This window comes from Felis catus, chromosome D1, assembly GCF_018350175.1.
Source record: "Felis catus isolate Fca126 chromosome D1, F.catus_Fca126_mat1.0, whole genome shotgun sequence".
In the NCBI taxonomy this organism is placed as follows: domain Eukaryota; kingdom Metazoa; phylum Chordata; class Mammalia; order Carnivora; family Felidae; genus Felis; species Felis catus.
In genome coordinates this window covers 107,638,027-107,651,872 of record NC_058377.1, presented here as the reverse complement: position 1 = coordinate 107,651,872, position 13,846 = coordinate 107,638,027, and the positions used below count along the sequence as shown (strand labels likewise).

Genomic DNA, 13,846 nt, shown 5'->3' with positions numbered 1-13,846 from the left:
CCATCTCAAAACCGGCTTCATCTTCCCTCTCAGACCTCATCAACTTCTATTTCCAACCTCTATCACTTCTTGTTTCCGCCCTGTATCACCTCCCGCCTCGGCCCCCCCATCACTTCATAGCTTCAACCCTCAGGTTCTCTGTGTGCCATTCCTTCCTAACTCAGTACCTGCCGCCTTCCACCTCTGTCCTCCCTGGTCCCCGTGACCCCTCGCTTCTCGTCACCGCACCCCACAACTTCCAGCCTCTGCACTCTCTCCATCACTGACACGTCCTGACACTTCACCACCCCTCTTTCCCGTGCCGGACCCCATCGCTTCCCAGCTCAGGTCCCTCCTTCCCAGTTCAGATCAGACCTGTCACCTCCCATCCCGGAGACCCTATCACTTCCCACTTGAGTCCACACATCACGTCCCTTCCCTGCATACTGGCATCCCTTTCCATAGGGGACCCGTATCCCCTCCATCTGTGTACCTCTCTCCCTCCCACTTCTGCACCTCCCCCCCTCCCATCTCTGTGCCTCCTTCGCCTCCTGTTCCTGTCCCCCCCTCACCTCCCACCTCGACTCCCATGGTGTTCTGACATCTCCAAGCTCCCATCACCTTTTATCTGGACTCCTATCATCTCTCATCCCTGTGCTGTCACCAGCTCTCACTCTGTACCCTTGTCACCTCCCATTTCTGCGCGTCCATCACTTTCCATCTCTGCCCATCCATCACCTCTCTTTCTTTTTCACTCCACTCTTGTTCCTCCCTCACCTGCCATGCCTGTGTCTTCGTCGCCTCTCCTCCGCGCCCCTCCCGGCCCACCATTTCTGCGCTCTGCCTCTCTCGTGCTACTCCTCCTCCGTCCATCTTTGCTGCCCAACCTTTGCCCCTGTGTCCCTCCCAATCTTCTCACCCCCTTTCCTACTCTATCTTTTCCTCTTTTTCCGTGCTCTATTCCGTCTTTGTCCACTTCCCAAAAGTGGCCCCTTCCCACCCTCCTCTCTACCGCCCCCCTCTCTCTCCCCCAGTGTACCTCCTCTCATGTCTTCATAAGGCTGGGGTCCTCTCCATCCAGCGCTCTGCTCCCAGGTCTCTCTCTTCCTCCACTTCCCCAGCCCACACCTTCTCTGGCTCTTAACCCCCTTTTTTTTCTCCCCACAAGCTCTTGGGCCCTCTGTGCCCTCGTCCCTCCTCTTCGTTGTCCCCTCTGGCTCCCCAGAGGCCCAGTGATTCCTCCCAAAGGGGCCCAGATAGGACGTGATCCTTCTGGGCACTGAGGCGATGTGCAAAGTGGTGAGATATAGAGGGGAGGCCGGGATGTTGGGCGGGGGGGGGGGGGGGGGGGCCGCGTGCGTGCAGTGAGGAACAGAGGGCCAGAGGTGAGAGAGGAGTAGGCCCAGGAGAGGCGAGCAGATCGGAAGGAGGGACCTTCCTAGGAGCTGAGTGGCAGAGGAGGGCTCAGTGAAGGAGCTGGGGTCAGGACGCAAGGAGCTGGGAGACCGGGAGAGAAAATGGAGGAGAGAGCATAGAGGTGGGGGGGGGGGTGGCGCTGCTAGGGAATGTTGGTTTTGGGGTTGCCTCAGAGATGGCCACCCCCTTGCTGTGTGGAGGAGAAAAATAGCCCCAAGAGGGCTAATGGCTGCCCGGTGCCACAGGGCAACCGAGGAGCAGCCGCAGGACACAAGTGGAAGGTGGTGGGAACCGGAAGGGAGGGACCCATGGAGGGTTAGGCAGGTGAGAGGAAGGAAGAGGGTCAGAGGGCAGATAGAAGAGTTGGGAGGAGGCCCTCTGGCTGGCCCCACCTCTGTTCACCTTAGTCAAGAGAGGAGGGGAAGGGACAGGTTTCTCTTGGGACCCCCTGCTCGGCTAGAGGAAGAGGCCAACTTGGGAGAGCTTTCTAGACCAAGGGGCATCCTCCCTCTCTGCCCCAACGTCTCCCCCACATCCCCCGGTGTGAGGGAGCCTCTCCTTCTGCACCTGCTTCTCTGTGTCCTTTCTCTGGGCTTCTCCCCGTATTTCTCCTTGCCTTCCTTCCCCCCTCTCCCCCCTTCCCTCCTCCTTTCCTCCCTTCCCTCCATCTACCTCCACCCCTCAACCCCTCCTGTTGCATAATATCCATATCCACCTGCCCGATACCCATTGACACCCCTGCACCTGATGTCATCTGGGCTTGGGTGGGTGGGTGTGTGTGTGTGGGGGGGGACCAGTACACCTGGATCCGAAAAATGCCCCGAGGGGGTGACACTCTCCTGGTCCTTGACCCCGATTCTGGTTTCAAAGCCTTTCAGCCCCCGACCTTTGTTTCTACTACTCCCTGAAGCCAGGGATGGAGAGCTCTGGACTCATCACTCCAGCTTATAAAGGGGGCCGGCATTTATTTTGATTCTGCACATGGGTGGGTGAACTTGGGGTCTGTGACTGGATGGTGTGTGGCCCAGAAATGGGCCAGGAGCGCTGAGCCCAGGGATTGTGGAGACACCCCCCCCCCCCCACCGCCAGGGTAGTGAAGGTCCATTTACAAAGAGCCAGGATGGGCTATGGGCACCTAGGGCCGTGGCTTTTCTGGATTGTGCAGGACGTTTTATCCTCTCATGATTTCGAGATCTACCAGAAGGTTTCTGTCATGGCTTCTGATGCAGCTGGGAGACGGGCAGACGGAGGGGCTGCATATGTAGTTTGAACCACAGGGGCATCACTGCATGGGTGGTTATTCACATGGAATGAGTTTATTGTTTGGGTCTGGGTTAGCTAACCATTATTAATGGTTGTGTGTGTGTGTGTGTGTGTGTGTGTGTGTCTTTCTAGAATGCAGGTGTGTGGGAACTATATGGAAGATTCTTGATCATTTAGTGTCTTACTGGGTCAGTGAATTTCTGCGTCCAGGAGGCCCAGACTATGCGGGGTGTGGACAGAAGGTGCCAGCCCTGGGCTGTTGGCGGTGGGCACCTGGGCCTGTGGCATTTTGCTTCTGGCCAGAGGCTCTCTTGTCTTGGGCTTTGGGGTTGTGTGCCCCCCCCCCCCACCGCCCTGTTGTGCACTATGGCGCTCACTAGCTACATGGGGAGGTCAAAGACAGTGGGTCTGGGCCTCCTAGAGTTAATATCCTGGGCCTTGGCTTAGGCCCCTCTCTTCTCCGGAGCCCTTTCTGGAAGCTTTCAGAGGTTCTAGATGTGGTGTGGTGTCCTGGGCTCCTTGTCTCCATGCCTTCCCCTCCAGGGGAGTCTGGTGGCCGGGGGCATACAGGACAGCTTGCAGAGGGGTGGGGGTGGGGGAGAGGCGAGAGTTATCTCCAGGGCTCGGGGTCCAGCTGGGGAGCAACCAGAAGGGACCCGGCAGAGCCCCATCCCCCTGCCTGCCTTCCTCCCCCACCGGGATGGAAGGAGGCGCCCTGCTGGGGGGAGAAATGTCTCCCCAGGGTAATTACTGCTGCCCCAGTCCAATAAGCCATTCAACCTCCTCGGTCTAAGACGGTGTCTCTCCACCCGATTCCCCCACAGTGTAATAAACGCCCTTAGGCTTTAACAGGCCCGCCCCGCGTAATAAGCCAGCTGCAGCCGCAGAACAGCTGGGTAATAAAGCCCCCGGGGAAGCCGGGCTGAGCGTGGCCTGGGCTGGGGACCGGAGGGCTGTGGGCAGGTGCCCTTTGGCCTCGGGCGTGGGGACGCTGGCCGTCCAGGCCTGCCTTTGTGCACTTTTACCACGACGTTTGCTGGCCGCCTCGTGTCTCCTACCGGAGTCTGCCTCTCCACGCTGGGTCTTTGTGTGCGGCTGGGTGTGTCGTCGCCTGGGTGTGGGTGTGGGTGTGGGGTCTGCGGGTGCGTCACTGGGGATGTGTCTGCCGTGGGGCCCGGGGCTGGGGGTGCCGGCCGGGCCCCCCGATCCCGGAGGCCTCACTGCCCCGTGGGGCACGGGGCCTGCCCGCTCCTCAGGCCCTGTCTGGGTTCAGGCCGGGTTCTGTCCAAGGTGATGTACTGTCTGGGGTCCTGGGGTGGGGAAGTGAGGAGAGAGGGCCTCCCTTCCCTTAGACCTGGGAGGTTTGGGAACGGGCTCCACAGAAATGGGGTTTGGCAGGTGTGAGGGACCAAGAAAACCAATGAGCCCCACTCCCCGCATCTACCTGGGGGCCTCCCCGGAGCCCATAGGGTGGAGAGGCAGCGGCCTCTGGTCCGGGAGGCCGGGTCAGGGGGCCGTGTGGAAGAAGGTCAGCAATCTCTGTTCCCCTGGCCCTCCCCACCCCCCAAATTTGGACTAGCAGCTTGTGAGTGGAGGGGGAAGGGAGGACCCTGGTATGATGGTTGCCATGGAAACAGCCGGTTTTCCAGAGTGCTGCAGTGTTGGGAATGGAGAGACTGTTGCCGGCTGAGAGGCCTGCCCTGCACCCGGCCTTCAGGCCTGGCCCCTTCCGGGCAGGTGACCCGCCTGGGCTGGGGGTGCGGCTCACTGTGTACCCTGCCCCCAGCCAGCCCCCCACCCTGATCCTGGGGCTCCCTCCTGACGCCGGGGCTTCCAGCCCCCACCCCGTACCGCACCCCCCCTCCCCCAAGTATAAAGGATTCGGGGGTCTGGAGGGGCCAGAGCCAAGCTGCCTCTGTCTGCTGAGGGTGCTCTCCCAGTGACTCGCTGTGGCCAGATGTCAGTTTTTAGACGTCGAGGTGGTTCTTTCCTGCTTGCCCTGCCCTGGGGGCCGGGGTCATCTCTCCTCTCAGGCCAGATCTGGGGAGAGGGAAGGCGCTGATGACCAGCGCTCTGGAGAACAGTTCCTTCTCCCCCAACCCCTGCTGCCTCTCTGGGACCGAGGCAGGAGTCTCCCCTTCTCCCCTCAGCTCTTCCCTGGGCCTGCAGATGGTGTAGACAGTGCCTCCGTCCAAGGCACTCAGGGTCCCTCTCCTTCAGGGGCCTAGGGGCTTCCTGGGGTAGATCCCACTCCTCTGTGATTGCCCAAACTGCACTGGGACTCCTAGACCCTAAGGTGAGAGACCCCAGGGTGCTTGAGGGGTCTGGCCTTGAAGGGGGTGACCAGCTGGGCTGCCGTCTTGACAGAGTTTGTTCCTCGGAAGTGTCTAGGCCCCAGGCCCTCCTCAAGTCTCCCTCGGGCCTGCCCTCCCTGGCTCCTAGCTCCCTGACCCCACACCCCAACTTCTCCTACCCACAAGGCCCCCCTTTCCTCCCAGCCTACTTCAGGCACGTGCCCTCAGGCCCCACCGCCTTTCTCTCTGGATAAGTCTTCCCCTAAACCCCTCTCCCCTCCCCCCCCCCCAAGAAGTGCTTTGAGAGGAGTCGTTAGTGGCTAATTATTTAATTAAGCATTTTATGAATCTCATCTGCTCTATTTAGGTTCTAAAGAATGCAAGATAGTTCCCTTCCTTCTCTGAAGGCCCCCCGGAGTAGAAGTCCTCTAGGCTTCCCAGACAAGGCTCCCTTCCAGGAACCTGGGCGTCCAGCCCCCCACCCCCATCCCAGCCAACGGTCTGCCCCTACCTACCCCTTCCACCCCCCAGGGAGCCCAGTCAGCCGCAGGAGGGAACATGGCAACTAATGGGGTTTATTTTGGGGCTGAGATCGTTAGGGACCTCACACCCGCCCCCGGCAGCCGGATGGAGGAGACTGAGAGGGGAGAGAGGGTGGGGTGGGGGAGGGCAGGGAGAGGGAGCCTTCATCTCTGGCTCCTGTTCTCCCACTTTCTCTCACCTACACCCCTCTCTGTCCCTCTCTGTCCATCTGTCTCTCTGCCTCCTTCCTCCTCTGGCTGTCAGTCTCTAGTCCGTCCTACCCGTCTCCCCATCCCCCAAGGTCTGTCTCTTCTTTGATGGGTAAGGCTCCAGGCACCCCCTCTTTGGGCCCCAGGCAGCCCCCCTCCTAATTGGGAGTGAAAGCAAGGAGTCCTGGACGAACTGGGACCAGGATCTCCAGGGGCTTGGGAGGAGGTGGGGGCAGGCAGTGGAAGGGTGCCAGCCTGTAGGCGATGAGTCAGAGCTGAACACAGCCCCTGCTCCACTCGCCATCGCCTGGGGCTCCTTCTGCCTCGGTGCTTGCTCAGCCTGGCCCCACAGAAGCACACACCTCCGATCTGTCACCTCTGCCAGCCCTGGGAGAAGTTGAGCCGGTCGGGGCCCAGGCCCCCCCCCCCGAGGTCGGTCCTGCCTGCCCTCGGTGCGCTTCTCGTCCCCTCGCAGCCTCTCTCTGGGCTCCCTCTCTGTGCCACTCTCTCTGTCGCCTCTCTGTTTTGCTGTAATTACAGCTAGAATCCTTGATGAGGCAGCTACGTCTGTCTGTGCGCGTGCGCAGGCCCTCCGCCGGGCACCCGCCCGCCAACTGTTCCCTGGGGTGGCAGGGCCTGGTGTCCCCGTGCTCTGGTTGCAGCCCCGAGGACCTGCTCGCTTCGCTCTCCTGAAGTCATCTCTCCTTCTCCCTTCTCTCTGCAGCCGGGACCACATACATCTTTGGGAAGGGGGGAGCGCTCATCACCTACACGTGGCCCCCCAATGACCGGCCCAGCACGAGGATGGACCGCCTGGCCGTGGGCTTCAGCACGCACCAGCGGAGTGCCGTGCTGGTGCGGGTGGACAGTGCCTCCGGCCTCGGAGACTATCTGCAGCTGCACATCGTAAGGATCCTGGCCCCTGACCCCGCCCCCCCCCCCAAATCCGCTCAGTCCCCTCACCGCCATGGGATCAGCACCTCAAATCCCCCCCCTCTCACCCCGATTCCTGGAGGTTCCTCTGCGTGGTTCTGCCCCCGAGACCTAGCCCCTTCCTGTTCTGCACTCCCGGAGCCACCCTGGCCGGTCTGACGCTCTCCGGCTCCCCACTCCCTGGCTCTGGGTCCTCTGACCTTCCTGAGCAGAGGGGCCTCCTTGAGCCTTCTGGGCCATTCTCCTGCAGCCCACTTTGTGACTCCCCCGGGGCCCGCTGCCTGCTCCCCGCTGGGCCACCCGGGGCAGCCCACTGTGTCCTGCGCCTGTTCTTGCCACACTTCTTCAGGCCGCCCAGCCCCAGAGCAGCCGCAAGGCACGTTGCCTGAGATCCTGCTGCTGTCTGTGCTCCGCCTGTAAACCTCTGTTCCCATGACCTTTGCCCTCCCGGCAGCCCCTTGACCCTGCCTCCCCTACAGCCTCTGGCCTCTTGGCCCCACCCCACATCCTTATCCTGGCCCCCTGTCCCACTTGGCTCTGGCTGTTTCGCCGGGCTCCCCTCCTCCACATCTGCTTCTTCCCAGTGCCTCCCTCTGGGCCTCCCACCACACCCGCCCCCCATCTGCCCACCCTCCCCCCACTAACATCATACCCTACCCGCTCCCCCTGCCATACCCACCTTTCTTGCCATACACCCCCTGCCTGCCATACCCATTATGCCCTCCACCCGCCCTACCTCCCTATCTGCCCCACCTGCCATACTCCCTCCTCCGTCCACCTGCCACACCACCCCCTGCCCCGTCCTACCTGCCGCACCCACGGCTCCTCTCTCAGTTTCCATCCTAACTCTAGTCTTCGGGTAGCCCCTTGTCTTCTGTGACCCTTTCCCCTTCTGGTCCAGCCCCACACCCTTCCCTATGGCCTCTGGCCTTGCCCTATTTCATTTCTGCCCTTAGCCTCTTCCCTGTCCCCTCCCCACGGACTTAACCCCTGGGCCTCTGACCTCAGTCTCCATTTCCACCTCCAAGTCCCCTTACAACTGCGTCCTTTCGCCGCCCGCCTCCCACATGCTGACCCTGGCCGGGACTCCCGAGCTGGGGGGGTTGAGTAGGGTGGCCAGGCCCTGTGTGCTGGAAAGGTCTGGGTGTGGGGGGTGGGGATCTGGGCTTTAAGGGGACCAAGGAAGCATGTCTGGGCTCTTGGCCTCTCCCCCTGATGGGACCATGGCTACCGGCCCCTCCTTGCGCAACAGCTCTTCCGGGGTGCCATGGTTGCAGACCCCTCCCCCGCCGCCGGGGAGCCAAGGAAGGAGGTGTGAGATGTCCCATGGGCTGGGGTGGAAGCGGCAGCCGCTGGGTGCTGGATGGAGGAGGCCAGGCAGGGAAGTGTGTAGGAGAGGGGTGTGGAGTGACGAGGAGCCTGGGAAGAAGGCCTGGAAGGTTCGTGCTCGTGTGACAGTGTCTCTGGAGATTGTGACTGCGGACAGCACGTTGACTGTGTGTGACGTGGGGCTGGGTGCGTATCGATGGCGTCAGCAGTGACAGTGGGACCTTGGGGGACTGGGGTGGGGGCACAGGCTGGTGGCCTCGGATCGCTTTGCCTTTCCCAGAGGACTGGTATTTGCTGTTGCTCCAGTCTCCTGACCCTGTGGCAGGTGTGGCCGTGTCTCCGTGTCCTTCTCTCTGTGAGTAGGGCTCCTGTTCTCTCTCCACACACTCACGAGGGGCCATGCGTGGCTTCGGAGCTGAGGGCCCGGATTGGAGTCTCAGCCGTGCCACTTCCTTGCTCTGTCCTTGTGCGGTCACCCCATGGCTCTCAGCCTCAGTTTCCTCATCCGTGTAGTAGCTGGGTGCTGAGAGGACAAAGGGAGGCCGTGAGGTTTAAATGAGATGGCGCGTATCAAGCCCTCGGGACACGGCCTGGCCCGTAGGAAGCGCACAGTGTCAGTCCACACCCCAACCATCTGCGATTCCACGGGGCGAGTCAATCTGCGTGTATTGCGTGTCTGCCTCTTTGACCACTTTTGTGTGTCTTTGTGCCTGTGCGGCAAGGGGACGGGGCTCCCCGGCGCTGAAGACACAGGGTAGGGGATCGGGGTGCAGGGAGAAGGGGTCTCCTCTCCCAGCAGGCGAGGCCTGTGGCGGGGTCATGGAGGAATGAGGCCCGGCGCCTGGTGCTGCAGAGGGCCGGAGGGGGGCGCCAGGCTGTGACGGGGAGCCTGGCGAGGGTGGGGGCCCTGGAGGAAGTGTGGGAGCCACGGGAGAGGCCAGCTCTGGGGAAGGAGCCGGGCCCAGACGGGCCTGAAGCCCCTCGGGGGCAGCCCCCCAGCCCCTCCTCTCCTGGTGACACACCAGCTCCCGCCACCGCGTCATTAGCAGCTCTCAGAGAGTGGGGAGGCGGCAGCAAAATAAGAGAAAAGCAATTTGACGTTTCTAATAAAGCGTCGCTCCACTTTGCCAAATTAATTTTGACTCCCATAATTATTTGCTGTAGGAGCGGCCGCGTTCTCCCCACCGCCGCCTAATGAGGTAATTGGGGAATTAGGAATTAATGACTTTAACAGAAGTGACAACTGACTTCACGTCGGGAGCAGCTCTGGGAGCTGCCTCTCCCCCGGAGCGCGTGGCTCTGAGCTCGGCTGCCTCCTAGGGAACCCAGGTGTCCTGCCTTCCAGTCGTCCTGGCCGGCCCTCTGCCTGGGGTCCTTGACCGCCATCACCGCCTGGCTGAGCCTCACGGGGAGAAACTCTCAGCGGCGTTACTAACAATAGTACTGAGGGGCACTGGCTGTTGCCCCCACGTGCGTGGGGCGCCCGTGACCGTCCCGTCTCCCCATGATGTTGTCAGTCTGTGGGTGGTGGGGGCGGGGGCTGGCGAGTACTCTTTGTTAGGCAAGCCCAGCCTCAGTTTCCCTGCTTTACTGCATCTGAGGAGAGATGCTGCGTGTGTGTGTGTGTGTGTGTGTGTGTGTGCGCGCGCGCGTATGCACAGGTGGCTTTCCCAAGTTCTAGGATGGGGAGAACTGGACCCACAAATGGGGAAGGGATTGGGCGTGGATCTCCAAGTGAGCCACGGCTGCACCCCCTGTGCCCTGCACAGGTCTCTGCAAAACCCCAATCCCCTCCCCATCCCCAGGGCCACCAAGCTGCTTGGCTCTGTTGGCTGCAGGAGTTGACAGCTGAATGGGTCCTAATGCCCAGGCTGGACCGGGCTAGTCTTTCAGGAAGACCCCAGGAGTGTGTGTCCTCTCTGATGATGGGTCATGGGTCCCATGACCGTGTGTGATCCAGGGGGCCTAAGTGAGCCTGTGTGGGTGTCTGTCCTATGCAGGAGGGCGTGGGGGACTCAGGAGGCTGAGCTCAGGAGTGCTGCTGGGAAGTTCAGGGGAATGGAATAGAGGCTCAGGTTTAGGGCCTCCTGGGCCTCCCCCTGGCTCCGTTAGATGTCTTTGTCTCTCAGGTAGTTGGCCTCAGTAGCCTCTCAGATCATTCCTCACCCCCCCACAGTTTGAGTCCGTGTCTCCTTAGACTAGTGGGCAAGGAAGAGAGAGCACTGGCTTTGGAGTCAGGCCAACGGGGGCTCAAACCTGGGGTTCCTTTCTTGTGATGTGGATTTGGGGACGTTACTTCACCTCCCTGAGCTCAGTCTCCTCCTCAGTGAATTGGGGGTACCATAAGCTTCCTGAGAGGGTCACTGTGGGGATGGAGAGGACACACGTGCACAGTACCCACAGAGGGCCTGGCACATTTTAAGGTTTCAGTGAAGTGCTCCCTCCCACTCTGGAGCCATCAACGGAACTCTTCTGGGGCTGGATCCTGGGTGGCCTCTGCAGGGTTCCTCAGACACTGCCCTGCTCGGGGCTTGGGTCCTAGGTCCTGGGGGTCGCTGAGACCCCTTCCTCCCCTTCTCCAGGCTGCAGTCCCTGTCTTTCCTCGCCTGTCCTTCCTCAGCCGCCAGCCCCGTCCTCTACCCCTACCTGCTCACCTTTCCTTAGTGAGTCTGCTGTGGCTTGTCTCCCTGATCTTTTCCCATACCCATCACCCCCCAATACACACAGTCCAGAACCCCACCTCCGCTCCTGTGACTTCACACTCAGGCCTGACAACCATGGGGGATGATGAACTTCCAGGAGAGGCATGTTGATGCCCCAGGGCAGGGGTCCCAGGGGCCCCGCTCAGTGCTGAGCATGCCGGGGAGGGGAGGCTTGAGGCTGGGGGCGGCGGGGAGTGGGGAGGCCAGACTTTCCTCAGGCACGGGGCTGGCTTCCGTGGACTTCTCTGTTGGTCGTGCCCTACAGAGGTTTCCGCCCTCTGAGCTCCCACTGGTCCCCAACTTAGTCCCGGTCACCTCGTCTGGGGCCTGGGCTCAGTGGCCCTCACACAGAATGGGTGCCCTGTAAACATTTGTGAATATTCTGTATGAACCAAAAGGCAAGAAGCCGGTATGGTTTGGTGAAGTGCTCTCGGTCCAGGCTCTGTACCCCATGGCGGCCCCCACCTCTCTGGATCTCAGGCCCACTCTCTGGGCTGCATGTGGGGGGGCAGGCAAGCTCACCGGCCTCCTCGGGCAGGTGACACTGTCCAGCAAAGGCATGGCTGAGAGATGTGCATTGCAAAGCTGTGAAGTGCCACGGAGCTGGGCCGGTGGTGGTCACAGGTGTTCTAGAAAGAGTGAACCGTTACTCCTTCCCGGTTCCTCACCTCTACCTCCTTGTCCCCAGGACCAGGGCACCGTGGGGGTGATCTTTAACGTGGGCACGGACGACATTACCATCGACGAGCCCAACGCCATCGTGAGCGACGGCAAATACCACGTGGTGCGCTTCACTCGAAGTGGCGGCAACGCCACCCTGCAGGTGGACAGCTGGCCGGTCAATGAGCGGTACCCGGCAGGTAGGCGGCGCCGGCGGGCGGAGGAGGCGCTGTGGGTGGGGCGGGGCGGGGCAGGTAGGGCGGCCTCTGATAGGATCCGTGCCTGTACCGGGGCGGGGCTGAGCGGAGATGTTTCCGGCTGGGGGCGGGGCCGAGGGAACCGCGTGTGGCTAGTTGGGACGCGGGCGGGGGCGTGGCTAAAGAGAAAGGTTGGGATTTGCGAGGGCGAGCTAGTCCTCGGTGGTGGGAGTTGGTGGGCTAGGGGGGCAAGGGCGGAGCTGAGCTGGGAAGGCTGCGAGGCCAGGGCCCAGGTGGAGCTGGGGGAGAAAAGAAGAGGAAGAAGGGGAGAAGTAGGGAGAGTCTGACTCGATGGAGGAAAGAATAGGTTTAGAATTGAGGGACAGGCAGAAATGGGGAGGCAGATGCAGAAACCAAAAAGAGAAGATCCATAAGTAACCCAGAATATATCTTGGCGAGGAGGCAGGCTTGTTCCCAAGGACAGAGCCAAGGAACGAACCAAGGTCTCTACAGACAGCAGATCATAGATCCATATCAGGAGACCTAGACAAAGGAAGAGAAGTGACCACAGAGAGGCAGAGAAAAGGAACCCGTGTTTCAGGGAATAGGGGACATGGTGAAAGGGAGAGAAGGCCAAATGACAAGAGTGCCAGCACGTTCCACGAACCTTCACTGGCAGCCTGCTAGGCATCAGGTCCTGTGCCAGAGACACCGGGGAGCAGGACACGGCCTCTGCTTGCAGGGAGCTCGCAGTCTAGGAGGGGTGAGCGCAGCAACCAGACCCAGTTTCAACAGTGTGACAGCTGTGGTGGCCCGGGACAAACCCAGGTCTGAGGAGCACGGGGAGAGAAGGGGATGAGGACATGGGAGGAATGAGGAGGCAGAGAAAGAGCCTCAGAGTGAGGGGGCAGCCAGGGGAGGGGTGATGGAGAGATATGGAAATAGTCACCGAGACAAGAGCAAAGACGGAGGCAGCTCCCCAAGTGAGGCAGAGAGATATATGGAGACGTGGTGGCACAGACCCAACCAGTGGGAGAAGAGGTGGACAGAGCCTCGGGAGGGAGAGGAAGAGAGCCCAGTGCGGGAGATTGAGAGGGTGGGGGAAACAGAACCACTGCAGGGGAACACTGCAGAAACGTAGACATGCGGAGGTATAATATGGCTGAGTGACCCTGCATAGTCACACACACGGGGGCGACCGAGGAGAAGCGAGAGCAGGTGCAGCCTCGGTCCCTCTCCGAGGCAGAAGTGACAGCCGAGGCGGGGGCTGCCCCACCCCGACTGAGGAGGGCGTGGGCAGAAGGACAGGGAAAAGTGCAGGTGTGCACACCCTCACGGGCCCGCTTACGCCGTCGTAAAGACGCCGGTGGAGATTCCCAGCTCCCAGTCACGCAGGCTTGTCCCCAACATTCTGGAAAAAAAAAAGAGAACCACGTGGCCCGAGAAGTACAGAGGGTGATGGACACACAGGCCAACCACGGACACACAGATGACTGCAAATACTCAGATGGTCAGACAGACGTAAGGGAAAGGAAAGTCCTGCAGAGGGGTGCCAGCCTACCCCAAGGTTCTGGGCGCCTGTGGGGCCATGCAGGTGCACAGACACTCCCATGTGACGGCTGGCATGTGCAGCACAGGCCAGGCCGTGTAGGTATGACTGCCCTGTGATCATCAGTCTCCTCTCTCTCTCTCTGTCTGTCTGTCTCTCTCTCTCTCTGTCTCTCTCTCTCTGTCACACACACACACACACACACACACACACACACACACACAGGAGGGCAACCTTTGTAGCAGCGAGGACATCGGCCTCGGCTGAACAGAGCCGGGCTGGGAGAACATGAAGGTTTCACCACATTGAGCCATGACTTGGGTCCAGAACTCTTCCCTCGGAGCCTAGCAGGCCAGAGGCCAGGTTGGAGGACTCGTGTCTGCCCTTCCTCTGCTCAGGGACCCCTGGCTGGGGGTGGGGAAGACAGCCCGGCCCCTGACTGCGGCGTGAGGGCGGACGGTCTGCAAAAGCCGAGGGTGTCATCCCCAGCGATGCGAAGCAGGCTGGGTTAGTGGAGTGCATGGGCCCAGAGCCTGGGCCTTCCAGACTTTCCGGAAGCCCAGAGACTCAGCCCTTGGACTCTGAGTCAGCAGGGCCAGACTTTTAATCCTGGATCTCCTGATGACAAGCTGTGTGGCCTTGGGTGGGTCGTCCAGCCTCTCTGAATCTGTTTCCACCTCTGAGAGGTAGGGATCATACACGCTTCATAGCAATACTGAGAGAATTCTGTCCGATGACCCAAGGAAGGCGCCAGAATGGCATGGTATAGAGGAGGCGCTCAACAAACAGAACT

At 61.0% G+C, this 13,846-nt stretch overlaps 1 protein-coding gene across 13 annotated transcripts in view; it reads left to right on the top strand.

The window, feature by feature from the left end:
* The window catches only part of NRXN2 (neurexin 2), a 100,358-nt gene that overhangs the window by 65,640 nt on the left and 20,872 nt on the right, over positions 1 to 13,846 (top strand). For all 13 annotated transcript variants that reach the window (XM_045039507.1, XM_045039508.1, XM_045039509.1 and 10 more), the window contains 2 exons: positions 6,408 to 6,589; positions 11,336 to 11,507. In XM_045039507.1, coding sequence (XP_044895442.1) covers positions 6,408 to 6,589; positions 11,336 to 11,507 — 354 coding nt within the window. The remainder of the gene's footprint in view (positions 1 to 6,407; positions 6,590 to 11,335; positions 11,508 to 13,846) is intronic.